Below are 18,080 nucleotides of genomic sequence, written 5' to 3'. Positions count from 1 at the left end.
CTGGATTCTCATATTAGCTCTTTCACAACAAACTATGTGAGCTAAGGGGAGATACAACATACCAGCATCTTCATCTCCAGAGTGAGAGGTCCGTCCCAGTTCTCTGCCTATGAGGCTGAAAAGCCACAACTTCCGCTATTTCCTATAAGCCACTGCCAACATTTATTCAGCCTTAGGATAATAGGACCTTGGATTAGAGCTGCAAGGGACCAATTGGTCCAATCATCTCATTTTACAGGTGGGAAAACTGAAGCCCAGAGAGATTTAGTGACTTGACCACATTCACACAGATAATAAGAGGCATAGTTAGAATTTGAATCCAGGTCCCTGGATCTCATTCAGTGTCTTTATCAAATACACTCTGTAACCTGGTCAGATTATGTATACATTCTTGTGTGTGTGTGTGTGTGTGTGTTTGTGCACATGCACATGTGTATGCATGTTTGGGTGTGTAATCCATTAAATACAATTTTGTATATAAAATAACTATGACATATGTCACATACTCATATATATAATGACATAATAAGACAAACATGTGTTACATATATATTTATGTATTTGATCAAGTTATATCATGCTTGAGTATATTCAAATCTATCTTTTTCTAATAACCTTAACATTCTGACAAACTCATTCAGTTCCTATCCAGAGAACACTGGGGACAACATCTTTAATATTTGTTTTAATTTTTCATGATCCTTGGGACTAATGCTTTAGGTGTGAGAAACGGTCACAAAATTTCAGCACCTGGGACAGGTCTGGTCTGGAAAACATCCTCTTCAAAGCAATTTCACACAATAAGCATTCCCCAGTGCCACCCGATCAAAGCCCCCATGTCTGCTATCAGTCTTCCTCCCTGATCAGATGGGTGGCTGCTCCCTTAGGGAATGTGAGGTAAACTGGCTGGATACAGTTCAGGAGCTGAGATGCTAAATGACTCTGTCACCAGGACATCTGTATCAGTGACTGCAGTGGTTGACATATAGATTCCTTTCACTCAGTGGTATTACATGCTAAACCCCTAGAAGGCAGGAACACATCCTAGTTACATTTTATGTTTTCTAACACAGGCACAAATTTAATATATATGAAAGTGTTTTGGAGCATATAGTCTACTGTGGAAGCACAGCAGACTTTAGTTGAATTGAGGCTCCTTGGTTCTGGCCAGGCTCAATCCCTGACATTTAAAAAGAAATCAATATTATCATTTCCCACATCCTTGGTCATCCTGATGGGTTTCCTCATCTCCCTTGAACTAGAGATGAACCAGCCAGGATAGTTAGCTGACTCAAAGGTTGAAGTGATGCCATTTGCATTTTGGTAAAATACAAAAGACTTCTCTGCTTTTGGAGCACGATATAATTCCATGATTTCCCTCTCCTGAAAAATAAGAAGAAAAAGCCCATCAGACTGGGTTATAGAATGTCAGAATTTGGGAAAGGGAAGGGATCTCAATGGCCATTGAGTTCAACACATACACACACAAAAAAATCCCTACTAAAAGTTCCAAAGACAAGGACCCCTTCTTCTCCTGAGGCTGTCCATCCCACTTTGAGACAACTCTAAATTTTGGGATGGGTTTGCTAATATGAAGTCCAAATCTCCTTCTTTCAACTTCCAATGCTTGGTCCCAGTTCTGCTCACTGAGACAAATTGGAATGCCAAGTCCCCCTTCCATGAGATAGCCCTTCAAATACGTGAAGACAGATATAATGTTCTCTTCTCACACCCCCAAGCATTTTCTTCTCCAAGCTGAGCATGCCAGGTTCCAAAAAGCAATCCTCAATTGACAAGGAATCCAGACCTTCCACCATCTTGGTTGCCGTCTATGCACACTCTCCATCTTATTAGTGTCTTTTTTAAACCATGGTGCCCCAAACAGAATAAAATACTCCAGAAGAGGTGGGACAGGAGCAGAGTACAATTGGACAGTTGTCCAGTCATTCTTGGAAAGCATCCCTTTTAAACACAACCACAGGAGGCATTAGGTTTATTGGGGTTTTGGGGGGGGGAGTGTTTCTTCTCCTGAGAATATTAATCTAATTAACCCTCCCAATGGTAACTATATTCTGCTGAACTTGGATAAGGAAGACTTTAATTCAAATCCTGCTTCAGATATTTGCTAGCAAGGGGATACTAGGCAAATCACTTCAACTCTGATTGCCTCAATTTCCACGTTTACAATGTAGATGACAATAGCAACTACCTCACAGAACTGATGTCAGAATCAACTGAGACAACATCCATAAAGTGCTCTGCTAACCTTAAAGTGCTATATCAATGCGAGTTATTATTAATCATTACCATTGCCTCTGAAAGGTCAAGTCATTTGACTACTCTGTTGTTGAACACACTCCTGTGATTTCCCAGAACATACCTCCCTTTGTGGCCATCACTCTTTATGTATGGCTCCTTCTCAATTAGACAGTAAGCTACTTAAGGGCAAGGACTTTTCTGTTGGCATTCTCAGTGCCTAGAGCAGTGTTTGGCTCATAGCAACCACTCAGTATTTTTCATGAAATCAGTTCTAAGCACCGCATTTCTGGAAGAACTTTAAAGCTGGAGAGTATCCAGAGAAGGACACCAGTCCGGTGAAAGATATAAAAGTTATGCCATATAAGAAAGATGAAGAAATTGGTTGTGTTTAGCTTGAATGATAACAGCTCTATGGAGGACGTATCTTTTTTAAAGAGTCAGATGGTCTTTCATGTAGAAGAAGGATTTAAATATTCTCTGCTTGGTCCCAAAAAGTGGAACTAGTAAGAAAGTGTGAATATTTCAGCAAAGACTCAAGATTAATAGAAGGCAAAACAACCTAATGATTAAAGACCAATTATTCATAATAAGAGATTAATGAGTAATCAGCTGCTTTGAAAGGCAATGGCAGGAAGAAAGGCAAAAAATAAAGAAAGTATGAAAGAAGGAATGGAGAAAGGAAGAGGAAAAGGGAGAAAAAATGCATTTATTAAGGTATAATCACAAGCCATATACTGAGCAAAGTACTGGGGTTACAAATATCAGCAAATAAGATACTCACTCCCCCAAGGATCTTACATTAACATGCAGGAAGATAATGCATAAAACAAAGAAAAAAGCATGTGGAGAGAAGGAGGGGTTTGGAAATGGCCAAGATACGGAATGATGGGGGTAAAAGTTCATTTATCAAAAGTTTTCGTTGTAACCTGGATACTATTTGGTATCTTTCTGAGAGATCATAATCCAAGGATTAGTTGGAACTCTGAAATACATTCCCTGTCTAAAATTCCATGAAAAGCTATGAAATTCACCTCGAGCTGCAGTACAGGCTGCCCTCCACTTGCTGCACAGCACAGACACAGTTGATGGTCTTCAATCCCTAGGTAAATAGGATTGCCTCTGTTTCTTTCCAGAGACTCATCTCTGCATGGCGCGATTGTCAGTGTGACTGTGAATACAAGAATCAGTGACAATACAGGGTGAAAAAAATGGGAGGATCAAGAATCCATTTCTGACAAAGAGGAAGGTGATGCAGGAAGGGAACATCTATCTAAAGAAAAGAGCAAGAGGAGGCAGAGACAAAATGGTGGAGTAGAAGGATGGACCTGCTCTAGCTCTCCACCCATATCCCATAAAATACCTTTAAAAATGACTCTAAACAAATTCTAGAGCAGAAGAAGTCACAAATTCACAGAGTGAAACAATTTCCAGACCAAGACAGCCTGGAAGGCAGAAAGGAAAGGGCTATTGCACTGGGTTCAGAGCTGAGCACAACCTAGCCTGGGCCACGTGGCATGGACCAGATTGGAGCAAGTTTTAGGGCATGGAATAATGGGTAGTAGCTGTGGTTCCCTGATTTCTCAGCCCACAAATGTCAAAAAACAGCTTTCATAGTCAGTAAGACAAGTCTTTCGCCTGGCAGGGCATCCACTTTTGGAGCCTTCTCTCTAAAGGCCCAGGGGGAATCAACTAGCTGATCTGGATCTCAGTCCTGCTTGGTGGTCAAGGAGTGAGGAGGAGTGCTGGCTGGCATGGAGGAACTGGTGGTGGCTGTGAAAAGGGAATCCCACTCAGGACAGAAAAGAGAGTTTGTGGTTGTACCCAGACCAGAGCACAGGCCAGGAGAGGAGTAAACTCCTCTCTCTTGATTGTGCCTCCTTGGAGAAACTGACAACTTACAGGTCCCTGGAGGACACCCTCAATTTCACAAAGGACTCCAAAGTCAAGTAACTGGCTGAAAAAATTCCCTAAAAAGAGGAAAAAAAATAAGACTATAGAAGGTTACTTTCTTGGTGAAAAGGCATTTTCTTCCATCCTTTCAGATGTTGAAGAACAAAGCATACCACCAGAGGAAGACATCAAAGTCAAGGCTTCTACATCCAAAGCCTTCAATAAATTTATGCAATGGTCTCAGGCCATGGAAGAGCTCAAAAAGAATTTTTAAAATCAAATAAGAGAGGTAGAAGAAAAATTGGGAAGAGAAATGACAGCAATGCAAGAGAATCATGAAAAGTGAGTGAACAGCTGAAATTGCTGAAGAAAATAACACCTTTAAAAATAGACTAACCCAAATGACAAAAGGGGTTCAAAAAGCCAATGAGGAGAAGAATTAAAAAGGAGGATGAGCCAATTGGAAAAGGAGGTTCAAAAGCTCACTGAAGAAAATAGTTCTTTAAAAATTAGAATGGAGCAGATGCAAGCTAATGACTTTATGAGAAACCAAGAAATTATAAAACCAAATCAAAAGAATGAAAAAAATAGGAGACAATGTGAAATATCACATTGGCAAAACAACTGACTTGGAAAATAGATCCAGGAGAGACAATTTAAAAAGTATTGGTCTACCTGAAAATCAGATCAAAAAAAGAGCCTAGACATCATCTTCCAATAAATTATCCAGGAAAATTGTCCTGATATTCTAGAACCACAGGGTAAAATAGAAATGGAAAGAATTCATCAATCACTCCCTGAAAGACATCCCAAAAGGAAAACTCCTAGGAAGAGTATAGCCAAATTATAGAGTTCCCAGGTCAAGGAGAAAATGTTACAAGGAATCAGAAAGAAGTAATTCAAGTATTGTGGAAATACAATCAAGATAACACAAGATTTAGCAGCTTCTAAAGTAAGGGATCAAAGGGTTTGGAATATGATATTTCAGAGGTCAAAGGAGATAGAATTAAAACCAAGAATAACCTACCCAGCAAAACGGAGTATAATACTTCAGGGGAAAAAATGGAATTCCCAAGAAATAGAGGACTTCCAAGTATTCTTGTTGAAAAAACCAGAGCTGAATAGAAAATTTGACTCTCAAATACAAGAATCAAGAGAAACATGAAAAGGTAAACAGGAAAGAGAAGCCTTAAGGAACTCATTAAAGTTGAAGTGCTTACATTCCTCCATGGAAAAATTTGATTTGTAACTCATGAGACCTTTTTCAGTATTAGGGTAGTTAGAGGGAATACATATAAATATATATATATATATATATATATACATATATATATATACATATATATATATACATATATATACATATATATGTGCATATATACGTATATACACATACACATACATATGTGTATATAGGTTTGTATGGGTATGTATATATATATATGTAGCTATGTATATGTAGATGGGTGCGTGTGTACATATATATAGATAGAAAGAGAGAGAGAGAGATAGATAGAGGGTACAGGGTGAACTGAGTATAAAGGGAGAATACCTAAAAAAATAAAATTTACTGTTGAATGGAATATGCTAAGAGTAAGAGAAAAGGGGAGGCAGAATGTAGCAAATCATCTCACAGAAAAGAGGGAAGAAAGAACTTTTACAAATGGAAGGGAAGACGAGGGGGATGAAAGGAAATAAGTGAACCTTATTCTCATGGATTTTGGCTTAAGGAGGGAATAACACATATTCCATTGAACATAGAAATCTATTTTACCCTACAGGAAGACAAGGGGGAAAAGGATAGGAGAGGAAAGATAATAGAATGAACAGCAAATTGGGGAAAAGGATAATCAGAAACAAACACTATTGTTGGAGGGCAGGTCAAGGGAGAGAATGGAATAAATGAAGGGAAGAACAGGACAGAGGGAAATGTGGTTTAGTCTTTTACAACGTAACTATTATGGAAGTGATTTGCATTGTTACACATGTTTGACCTATATTGAATCGCTTGTTTTCTCAGTGAGGGTGGGTGGGGAGGGAGGGAGAGAATATGGAACTCAATTCTTTAAGAATGAATGTTAAAAATTGTTTTAGCATAAAATTGGAAATTAAGATATACAGGCAATGAAGTATAGATATCTGTTTTGCCCTACAGGAAAATAGAGGGGAAGGGGCACTGAAGAAGGGTGGGTAACAGAAGAGAGGACAGACTGGAGGAAGGGTTGGATGGGATACATGTTGCCCTGCGGTGGGGAATGGGGAGAGATGGGGAGAAAATTATGACTTCACATTCTTATGGAAGTGAATGTTAAGAACTGAAAAATAAATAAATTATGTATTTTAAAAAAGGAGCAAGGAAATGCCACAGCTGGACTTGAATTTGAGGGATACAGATTTGGAAGTGCCTAGGAAAGGAAAGGAAACTGAAGTACAGAGGTCTCTGGGAATCTTCTATTCATGACTGGATGGAGAGATCAACAACTCGGTGGTCTAGTCCTCACATTGATTCAATATGTCCTTTGGACTTTGGAATCTCTGATAGGAATTCCAGATCCCAAAATCTGAGGCATAGTCTTCGCAGGAAGTATCTAAGAGGAAGGGGCTCTGACCTCAAGAAAGAGCCATCTCCCAGACTGCTGCATCAGCTGAGCTGGCAATTTGCTTTCTCTGATTTTTCTTTCAAATAACGCCCTAACCAGGCAGGCTTGGCAGAGTTCTGAAAGACAGTGCTGTGATTGTATGCCCATCATACATGATCATTTTTTATGTAATTTGCGTTTTGTGGAACAAGATATAAACTGGCTGATACTACATCAACTGTTACCCTCTTGCTCTAGGGTAAGATTACTCACTCCCAGAGTGACTAGCAGAAGTGACTTTTATCCTAAACTCCAAGAACACATTGTACTTCTAGTGGACAAATATCTGATGTGCAATAGATAAAATTGTGGTCCTGTACTCCTCATGAAGATTGGAGAGCTAAGAAGGAATCACCCAGTCTCAATCACCCCACTATTTGCCACAAAGGCAAAAGTAGCATTATTCTGAGGAGATATGGAGGGGAACACTCCATATCCCAGATCTGTCCACTGGCATACTCCCTCAGGCCTTGGGTCCCCTTCAGCTTGCTAGAATAAAGTTATAGATTTACTCCTAGAAAGACCTTATGGGTCATCCAATCCAACCCCCTCATTTTACAGATGAGGAGAAGGAGGCCCAGAGAGCCTCACTTATGCCCAATGACTGCCCAAGAAGTATTGTGCCTAAGGCAGGAGCCGAACATAGGCCTCCCTAAGGCCAAGGTCATTTCTCTATCCACTGTGCCACCCAGATTTGTCTGCAAAGGAATGTCACATGGAGAAGCCCCCACCCTCTTATTATCCCCTCCTCCCAGCCGCATTCTCACCATAATGCCCTGGTATTAGAACCCTCCCAGGTTGAATTGCAAACGATCAATCCACCTGTATTCCTCTCCCTTCTCCAAGTTTCCTAAGTTCTATTGCTCTTTTGTCTCTTTCCTCATGGAAAAGCATAGTTTATTTTTAACGAAGGCCAGCCTGCCCCCTCCCTTACCATCTTTCACTGCCTGGTATAAGTCATTCCCCTGCTCCCATGTTTTATACCTGATAACTGCCCAAGTCATCCCTGAAATTTGTTGAGTAACAGGCATCTGTCCTAGAGCACACTGTAAAGAGAGGCTTGCCAAAAGCATGAGACTACCTCAGAGAAAAAGAAACTAAGGTCAGGGTTCCTACTCACTTGGTTTCACCATTCCATCATAAGGAACTGCGATGAGGGTCTTCTCTTGAAGGACCAAGACATGTTGATAGGAGTCACGAATTTCCAGGAAGTAAGGCTGCTCTAATATTTTCAAACAAAAATTGTTACAATGCAAATATCAGTGACTGGTGAGATTTAGAGTTGATTTAATGGGATGATTTCCAGAAAATTGCAAATTCTCTGTCAGCACATCTAGAAAGATGGGCTGATGTTGACGGAATACAGCCACCCACAGAATCTATACATGGCCACTTCTCTCTACATATAAATCCCTAATGTGATGACCAAAGAGCTGTGACTGTGAAGGAGAGAACAGCAGAATTTCAGAAATGGAAGGGAACTTAGAGTCTATCCTGATCCAACCCACTTCCAAACAGTGAGTACATCTAGCAAATAGCCATTCTTTAAAAACAAACAAACCTTTGAAGATGTGGGACCCAGCACACCAGGAGACAATCCAGTTCCATTTGGAGACAGCTCTAATTTGGAAGAATTTTCCTGACATCGAAGCTAAATTTACCTCTTTGTAAACTGTACCCTTCTCAGGGACAAACAAGATGAGTCTAATCTCTCTCCCTAGGCTGGCCTTTAAATGATTAAAGACAATTATTTTCCCACTGAGTCTTCTTCTCTCCAAGGTAAATATCCCTGGTTTCTACAAACCATTCTCATGTGGAATATACTTGAGGTCTGTCCCTCATCCAGCTGCCTCCATCTCCCTACTTGCAACTTCTCAGTGTTCTTCCTTATGCCTCAAAAGGAGCACAACCATGCAGGTGTGAGGACAGAGTCATAACCACCTCCTTCTTGGAAGCTGTGATGGATTCTCTTAAGCATCCCCATATCACATCAGGATGTGTGGGTGTCTGAGTGTGGGTGAGGTGTGTTATTGCCTTTCATTATCTCATTGCTGTCAATATCAAGACACTGAACTGGGCCTCCCTTCTCTGAGTATACTCCAGTTTATTAAAGTCCTTACTGGATGAAAGGTTCAGGTCTTTTTCAGACAAACTGTTATTTAACACCACAATCTCTTTGTGTTTAAGTCAATTTTTTAAATCAAAGTACAGGACTTTTCAGTTATCCTCATTATATTGATTATTGTTAGCATGAGACCAGTCTTCTAGCCTGCCAGGATCTATTTGAAACTTGATTTTATATCTATGCCTACTGACTATCCCCGTTGGCTCTGTTATCATATGCAAGCTTGAGAAGCCTCCCATCTGCACTGATGCAAATGTTAAACAGACCAGGATCAAGAAAAGATTACTTGGGGGCTCCATTACAGAGCTCCTTCCAAGTGTATTTTTAAAAAAATTTTGGATTTGTTGTTACCCAAGTCTTCACAACCCTATGTAAGGTTTTCTTGGAAAAGATACTGGAGTTGTTTTCCATTTCTTTCTCCAGCTCATTTTATATATTGTGAAAAGGAGGCTGATGGGGTTAACTGAGAGGCCCAGGGTCTCATATCTAATAAATGTCTGGATTCAAACTTGTCTTCTGCCTCCTAGCATGTGTCTCTACCCAGTTATCCAATAATGAATCCTCTTTCGAATTCAGCCATCGGACCAATTCTGAAGCCACATGAATTCAAATTATCCTATGTTAAAGGCTGCATCTCTATCTTTCCCCATAGCAATAGCATGAGATCCTCTATTGCTTTGCCAAATTCAGTTGAATTTTATCTATGGCTTCTCCCTGACCTTCCAGTCCAGTTACTACATCAAACAAAGAAATACATTTAGAATCACATGACTTATTTTCCTTATAGCCATGCTAGCAATCTGTGATCAATGCCTCTTTCTTTAACTGTTCCTTAAGTATCACTTTGAATGATTCTTTCTACAATTTTGTAGAAATTCAAGACGAGTTCACTGGTCTTTAGTTGGCAGAGCAGATCCTATTCTGTTCCTTTTGAGGGAAATTAGGGCACTTGCCTTTCTTCAGGCCCACAGCCCATGACCATTCCCCAGGATATTTACAATGTCACTGATAGTACCTTCCCCACATCTGCCAAGAGGTTAGCCCCCTAAACATCTCTTTCCCTACCTTGGCTATCCAATTCCAATTCACCATTACCATAGAAAGGCACAATTACACCTATCATGTCTCCATTTATGGAAGGCTTGGAGTCAGCAGGGAGTTCCATGAGCCTAGGGCAGGCTTCTCCTTGCCCCTTCCAAGGAGCCCAGATGAGTGTGCATGGGGGAGGGCAAGGGGGCACAGCTATGTCTCACCTCTTACTCGTGGTTGTTGCATTGAATCTGTAAAAGAGTGATAACAAAAACATGAAAATATAGGCACTGTGTTATTTCCAGGTTGAAGGGGGCATGATACCCTTCAGTCAAGGAATCAATAAACAGTTTCCTATATGGTAGACCCTGTTACTGCCCCCAAACAGCTTCAGTTCTAACAGAGGAGATAGCATGGACCCATACAGAGAGCTCTCTATATGCGAGTGGATTGTTCAGCAGTAACGTGAATTTACCTCAGGCTTCGGGAAGGGAGGGATGAGGCAGAAAGGGGTCTGTGAAGGGAGCTACCACTGTGGGAGGGAAGGGGCCACCAGTTCAAGGACAGGGACAGAGAAGGAAGAACAAGAGGAGGTGCACGGACCAGGGCTAAAACTTAGAAAAAAGATGGGGGAGGGATTGAGGGGACATGTGAGGGCCAGATGGACACAGACAGGAGAGCAGAGAGGAGGGTGGGCAAAGTGGGGCAAAGGATTTTTGTTTCAGAACAGGAGCTCTCAAGTCAAGCACCTTATCCCAACATAACAGTGGGGGACTCTCATACCTCTGTTCTACTTTCTCTTCGAGTCTTTCATTTTAGGGAGTGTTGTTTCTTTTTGATGGGGGAGAGAGGGCGAGAGGCCTTAGAGCCTTCAAGCCAATAGGCAGAAGGGGGAGTAAGAGAGCAGAGCACTATAAGATAGAGTTAAAATAGGGTCTTTTTTTGGAATGCTGACTTCTACAAGAATTCAAGAAAATTCAAATTTGTATAAATTTATTTAAAGTAAGAACTGTCTGTATAGGAAGATACAGAATATATACAAACTTTATTTAGGGTAGTTTGGGGAGGGAGAGATGTCAGCAGCCAGAGGGAATAAGGAAACCTCTGCTACAGGCATAGGTGAAAATAAAATATAATGGGACACACAAGTGTCTTCCATACACTAGTGAGAATTTAGGGGGATAGCATGAGTTCCCACATTCATGACTTCTGGATTCTCTAAAACTGGTCTGGACAAACTTATAACCCCGCAGTGACCTTTACCCTTCTCCTCTCCAAGGTAGATACAGATCATACATACAAAGACGCAAAAGGTCATAAGGACCCTCAAGTCCAAACCATTTTGCAAAATCTAGCCTTAGACTCTTACCAGCAGTGAGACCCTGGGAAAGTCATTTAACCTCTATTTGCTTCAGTTTCCTCAAATATAAAGTAAGGATAATAATAGCACCTACCTCCCAGAGTTGTTGTGGGAATCCAGTGAGATAATATTTGTAAAGTGTTTAGCATAGTGCCTGGCACCTAGTAGACGCTACGTAAATGCTGCTTGTTACTGTTATAATATGAGGAAACTGAGACCCAAGGATATTAAATGATTTTCCCAAGAGTACATAGGCAGTAAGCATCAGAGAAGGAATGTGAACTCAGGTTTACAAATTTCAGAACCAGCGGGTACTCTTGTCATGGCCCCATGGCTAGCCAGCCTCAGATCCAGTGTTGTCCACCATATTGTCTACTTACGTTCTTCACGTGAACTCTCGTTGCTTCTATTCATGATAAGATTCTCTCTGCTCCTGTAATGGTACATTGAAGGTAATTAATTTGTAGAACTTTCTTCAGGGCTAGACCCAAGCATAGATCCATACTTAGTCTTACCTCAGCATCTCTATCCAGAGAAGTGTGTGTGAGAAAGGAAGGAGAAAAGCATTTATTAGGAAGCTGAATAAATAGAGATAATAAATGCTTGTTCCCTGTCCTTTCTTCCGCACCTACTCTGGGCCAGGCTAAGCAATTTTCAAATACTACTGTGCCAAGCCTCTTACAAATATTGTCTTATTTGATCCATATAAGAATCGCTGGAGATAAATGCTGTTATCATCCCCATTTTTCAGTTGAGGAAACTGAGGCAGATAGAGATTTTTTTTTTTAAATGACTTACTCAAGGTCAAAGAGTGAGTAGTCTTTGAGATTATATTTGAACTTGGGTCTTTTTGACTCTGGGAAAAGCACTCCACTGTGCCATTTAGCTGTGCTGGAGTGAGGAACCACCTGGAGTATGGTTCAGCAGGTCATGGCTACTGGGCGAAACAAATTCACAGGTGGTTCATCTTCCCTGGCACCCCTGGACACTTTACTCAGTTTCTTCAGCAGGGATTATCCCCTCACGACAGGCATCATCATCATCATTATCATCATCATCATCTCTGGGCAATGCATGGAACAGAAGACAAGCCAGAAGAATATGCTCCCATTGAAAGATTCTTCCAATGTTGCAGCTTTCCCATCTTAGGCAAACATGTCACTAAGAGTTTCTACACTGAACCCAGATCATCAGCCATCAGTGCCCACTCCAAGTGATCAGGGAACTGATCTGTCACCCCCATGGGCCATAATGGACCCTATAAGCAAAAGCAAAATCATCCTGATAATAGAAATTCTAAGGCTCAGACCCACACTCCTCCCTGGAACCAAAGAGACAGCAGTGAGAAACAGATTCAGACACAGACATCTGTCAGCTGCTGGATGCAACAAAGGTACCTGGTTCAACTTCTCTCTCTAATTTCCTTAGCTCCTGGGCTATGATGGTTTCTTTAACCTCCAGTGAGATTTTCTGGGGCTGCTTAACCTTTTATGCAATTGAGAACTGGGTGGTACTGCAAATGAGGTGGGGACAAACTCCTACCTTGGAGCTTAAGGAAAAATATCTGAAGCTTATCCCCAAAGATACCAGAGAATGTTGAAGAGGTTGCTGGGTGGGGAGGACTGGGTCAGCAACAGTGGGAGGAATTGGGTTGGGTGCTGAAGGTTCAGCCTTAGTTTCATTTTGAAAAAACCCTAAATACCTGTATTTCTGTCAAGGAGAGTTTTTCTAGCAGGAAAGTGGAGGAAAAAAACTTACAGTAATGTCTATTATAAAGGCCTCACGTCTCAAATATATAGAGAACAACATCAAATTTATAAAAACATGAGTAATTTCCCAATTGAAAAATGGCCAAAGGACAGAAGCAGATAATTTTCAGATGAAGAATTCAAAGCTATCTATGCTCATATTTTAAAAAATGCTCTAAAATCATTATTTATTAGTGAAATTCAAATTAAAATAACTCTGTGGTACCACCTCACACTTGCCGTATTGATTAACACGACCAAACAGGAAAATTATCAATATTGGAGAAGATGAGAGAAATTGGAATACTAATACATTTTTGGTGGAGTTGGGAACTGATTCAATGATTTTGGAGAGCAATTTGTAACTATACCTATGAATAGTCTTTGATCCAGCAATACTACTGCTAAATCTGTATTCCAAAGGGAATAAAAAGAAGAGGAAAAGAGTCCTACATAAAAACAAATATTTATAGCACCTCTTTTTGTTGGGGGAAAGGCTGGGAAATTGATGGGATGTGTATCAATTGAGGAATAGCTGAATAAGTTATGGTATATGGTTGTGATGAAGTAGTATCATGGTTTAAGAAATGGCAAGTTGGATGATTTCAGGAAAACCTGGAAAAACTTAAACTGATGCAGACTAAACCAAGTGGAGCTGTTGGTGCATTGTACACACTCATAGCAATATGGTACAAAGACCAATCGTGGGTGATTTAATTATTCTTAACAATACAATGATGTAAGAGAATTATTGATGAAAAATGCTATCTATATCCAGAGAAAGAATTGATGGAGTATGAACGAAGATTGAAGCATAATTTTTAGCTTTTTTTCTTTATTTTATTGGTCTTTTTTAACACAGCAACTATGGAAACATGTTTTGCATGACTGTAAATGTATAATGTATATCAAAGCACTTGCCTTCTCAAGGAAGGGGGGGAAATGGAGGGAGGGAACTTGGAACTCAAAAACTGTAAAAAAAAAAAAAAAGCATGTTGAAAATTGTTTTTTACAATCAAAAAAATAAACCACTTTGGAAGCAAAAACGAATGAATGGAATAAATGATGTGTGTTGTGTTATTCACATGGAGATCCAGAACAGGGAGAGATAACATGTACTAACAACCACTTGGGGAGGTTTTGGGGGAGGGCAAGAACCTTATATAAACTGGTAGAAAGAAGGGAAGGGAGCTCTTCAGACCTGACAGACTGTTGAATCTCTCCTGGGCTGATGTCATTAAGCTGGATGCCTTACCACTTCAAGAGGTGGTCTTACACAGGATACCCCAGAAAGTATGCTAAAGATTAAATTTGCGCCAAGACTTTTGATACATCCTATGGATTCTTACTGTATGTTCTATGACTTTGTTTAGTGTTGATTTCTATTTAGTGAAAGGGAGTATATGAGAATTAGTAGTGAGGTTATTAATCTCATTGAACTAAATCATTTCAATAATGATTCAACACATTCATGTCCAGAGTTTTTATTTGGATCCTGTCAATACATTCTCTAAAAGGTGCTAGAAATAGAGATTAGGCCACCATTAAAAGCTCAATGGAAAGCCAGGTGTTCTGGTGCATGCCTATAATCCCCACTACGTGGGACGCTGAGGAGTTCTGAGCTACAATGGCTTAGACCAACTGCAGACCAAAATAATTATGGCTTTAAAATGATGAATCCCTGCATGAGAGGAGGGGGAGCTGCAGAAGAAGGGATGAAGCAGCCCAGGTCAGGAAAAGTAACAGACAGAAGTTCCTATGCCCATTAAATGGAACCTGGTGAAAAGCCCTTTTACTTCCACTGTGGGAGAGGTAGGGAGGCCCAGTCTTTAAGGAAAGAAAAGAAAGGCAGTGGCAGAGCCAACATGGCAGAGTAATAGAACAAACTTTCTAGAGCATTCCCCCCAAGCCAGCCAAATATCTGTAAAAAAAAATGACTCTAAAATTCTAGAGCTACAGAACCCACAGAATGATGGAGTGTAGCAAATTTCCAGACCAACACAGCCTGGAAGGTCGCAGGGAAGTGTCTATCACACTATGTAAGAGCAGATTACTGTCCAGTGTGGGTCATGCCGGGGAAGAGGGGACCTGAGAAGGCCTTGGGGGAGTGAATCTCTCACATCAGTGTTGGTTTCCAGACTTCATGAACCAAAAACGCTAAGTACAAATTGGAAGTTCAGTGGAAAAAAACCTGTGAGACCTGTGTGAGAGAGGAGAGTGGTCCAGCACCAGTTCTGGAGCAACAGAGGGAAGACTGGGCAGAGGAACCTGTGGCAGCCACAGTAGCAGCAAGGACAGTGGCAGCCACTGTATCTGGAGCTTTAGGCTCCTGAAAGAGCTCCCAAAATGAAAACTCCTAGGAGTATTGTAACCAAATTTCAGAGCTCTCAAGTCCAGGAAAAAATATTGCAAGCAACCAGAAAGAAACAATTTGAGTTTTGTGGAAATACAATCAGAATAACACAAGATCTAGCAGCTTAGACATTAAGGGATCAAAGGGCTTGGAACATAATTTCCAGAGGTCAAAGGAGCTAGGATTAAAACCAAGAATCACCTACCCAGAAAAACTGAGTATAATACTTCAGAGGGGAAATGGTTATTCAATGAAATAGAGAAATTTCAAACATTCTTGGTGAAAAGACCAGAGCTTAATAGAAAATTTGACTTTCAAACACAAGAATCAAGTGAAGCATGAAAAGATAAACAAGAAAGAGAAATCCTAAGGGACTTACTAAAGTTGAATTGTTCATATTCCTACATGGGAAGATAATATTTGCAACTCTTGAGACTTTTCTTAGTAGTAAGGTGGTTAGTGGGATTATATACATATAGATAAAGGGTACAGGGTGAGTTGAATAGGAAGGAATGATACATAAAAAATAAAATTAATGGTTGACAGAGGAATATATTTGGAGGAGAAAGGGAGAAATAGAATGGGACAAATTATCTCTCACATAAAAGAGGGAAGAAAAAGCTTTTTCAAAGGAGAGGAAGAGGGGGGAGGTGAGAGGGAAAAAGTGATCCTTACTCTCATCACATTTGGCTTAAAGAGGAAATAACATGCACACTCAATTTGCCATGAAAATCTATCTTACAATAGAGGAAAGTACGGGACAAGGGGGTAAGCTGGGTTTAGAGGGGATGATAGAAGAGGGGGGAAAGTGGATGCTGCTGCCACAGTGGCTGCTGCCCTGGGTGGGGCCTGACCAGGCTCCTCTTGCAACCAGATGAAAGAGCTTTCTCACTGACCTTTGAAGATGTTTTTGGCATTTGTAAGTTGAGAAATTAGTTAGAATTAACTAACTAGAAGTAAACACTCTTGAGGAGGGACAGGGACAAAAGAGAGAATAGAAAAAATGGGGGCAGGACAGGATGGAGGAAAATATAGTTAAGTCTTTCACAATATGAATCTTATGGAAGTCTTTTGCAAAACTACACATGTATAACATATATCAACTTGCTTGCCTTCTCATTGGGGATGTAGGGAGGAGAGGGAGGAAGGGAGAGAAGTTGGAACACAAAGTTTTAAAAGTGAATGTTAAAAATTGTTTTTACAGGCAACTGGGAAGTAAGATATACAGGTAATGGGATATAGGAATCTATCTTTTTAAATATATAATTCATTTATTTTTCAGTTCTCAATATTCACTTGCACAAGAATTTGAATTCAAAATTTTCTCCCCTTCTCTCCTCACTCCCCACCCCAGAATAGCATGCACTCCATCCACCCCTACCTTCTGTCTGTCTTCCTTTCTATTACCCAACATTCTTCCATTCCCCTTTCCCTCTGTCTTCCTGTAGTGCAAAACAGATTTCTATGCTACATTGTCTGTATGGCTTAATTTCCCGTTGCATGCTACAACAATTTTTCACATTCATTCTTAAAGCTTTCTGTTCCATATTCTCTACCTCCCTCCCCACCCATCCTCATTAAGAAAACAAACAATTCAATATTTGTCATACATGTGTGACAATGCAAAGCATTTCCTTAATATTTATGTTGTAAAAGACTAACCACATTTCCCTCTATCCTATCCTGCCCTTCATTTATATCCCCTTCTCTCCCCTGACCTGCCCTCCCACAATAAAGTTTGCTTCTCATTATTCCTTTCCTCAACTTGTTGTCCCTTCTATTATCTTCCCTCTGCTATCCCCTTCCCCCTTGCTTTCCTGCAGGGTAAAATAGATTTCTATACACAATTGAATGTGTGTTATTCCCTCCTTAAGCTGAAACCCATGAGAGTAAAGCTCAGTTATTTCCTTTCATCTCACCCCTCTTCCCCTCCATTGTTGAAACTCTTTCTTCCCTCCTGTATGTGAGATGATTTGCTACATTCTAGCTCTCCTTTTCTCTTACTCCTAGCACTTTCCATTCAAGAGCAAATTTTACTTATTTATGCATTCTCCCTTCATATTCAGCTTGTCCTGTGCCCTGCATCTCTGTTTCTGTCTGCCTGCCTGTCTGTCTGTCTGTCTCTCTCTCTAGCCCTCTCTCTCTCTATATATATATATGTGTGTGTATATATATATATATACACACACATATACATGTGTATATGGATACATACACACATACATTCATGTACATATACATGCACACATACACCCAACTACATACAAATACCTACACATATATAACATACACATACATACATACCCATACCCACCTACATATATGTATTCCCTCTTACTACCCTAATACTGAAAAAGGGTACATGAGTTACAAGTAGCATCTTTCCATGTAAGAATGTAAACAGTTCAACTGTAATGAGTTCCTTTAGGCTTCTCTCTCCTGTTTAGATTTTCAGGTTTCTCTTGATTCCTGGATTTAAAAGTCAAATTTTCTATTCAGCACTGGTATTTTCAACAAGAATGTTGGAAGTCCTCTATTTCAGGGAAATTCCATTTTTCCCCCTGAAGTATTATACTCAGTTTTGCTGGGTAGGTGATTCTTGGTTTTAATCCTATCTCCTTTGATCTCTGGAATATCACATTACAAGTTCTTCGATCACTTAGTGTAGAAGCTGCTA

At 40.2% G+C, this 18,080-nt stretch overlaps 1 protein-coding gene across 1 annotated transcript; it reads right to left on the bottom strand.

The window, feature by feature from the left end:
• Window positions 1–671: 671 nt before the first annotated feature.
• LOC140521576 (interleukin-36 alpha-like) lies at window positions 672–12,754 on the bottom strand. The gene is made up of 6 exons (XM_072636768.1): window positions 12,700–12,754; window positions 11,683–11,735; window positions 10,167–10,193; window positions 7,909–8,010; window positions 3,291–3,427; window positions 672–1,383 (listed from the first exon to the last, which is right to left on the bottom strand). The coding sequence occupies exons 2-6, from the start codon at window positions 11,714–11,716 to the stop codon at window positions 1,174–1,176; spliced, it is 510 nt and encodes a 169-aa protein (XP_072492869.1). The 5' UTR covers window positions 11,717–11,735; window positions 12,700–12,754; the 3' UTR covers window positions 672–1,173.
• Between the last annotated feature and the right edge of the window lie 5,326 nt (window positions 12,755–18,080).

The sequence above is a fragment of the Notamacropus eugenii genome, chromosome 1 (genome assembly GCF_028372415.1).
Source record: "Notamacropus eugenii isolate mMacEug1 chromosome 1, mMacEug1.pri_v2, whole genome shotgun sequence".
NCBI classification, from domain to species: Eukaryota; Metazoa; Chordata; class Mammalia; order Diprotodontia; family Macropodidae; genus Notamacropus; species Notamacropus eugenii.
This window is presented reverse-complemented; position numbering and strand designations above follow the sequence as displayed.

Coding starts and splice junctions, on each gene's coding strand:
- LOC140521576 (XM_072636768.1), bottom strand. CDS start 11,716: ATGAATAGAAGCAACGAGAGTTCACGTGAAGAAC. Junction 8,011..10,166: donor GCAACAACCACGAGTAAGAG/GTGAGACATAGC, acceptor TGAAAATATTAG/AGCAGCCTTACTTCCTGGAA. Junction 1,384..3,290: donor AGCCTGTACTGCAGCTCGAG/GTGAATTTCATA, acceptor CTTATTTTTCAG/GAGAGGGAAATCATGGAATT.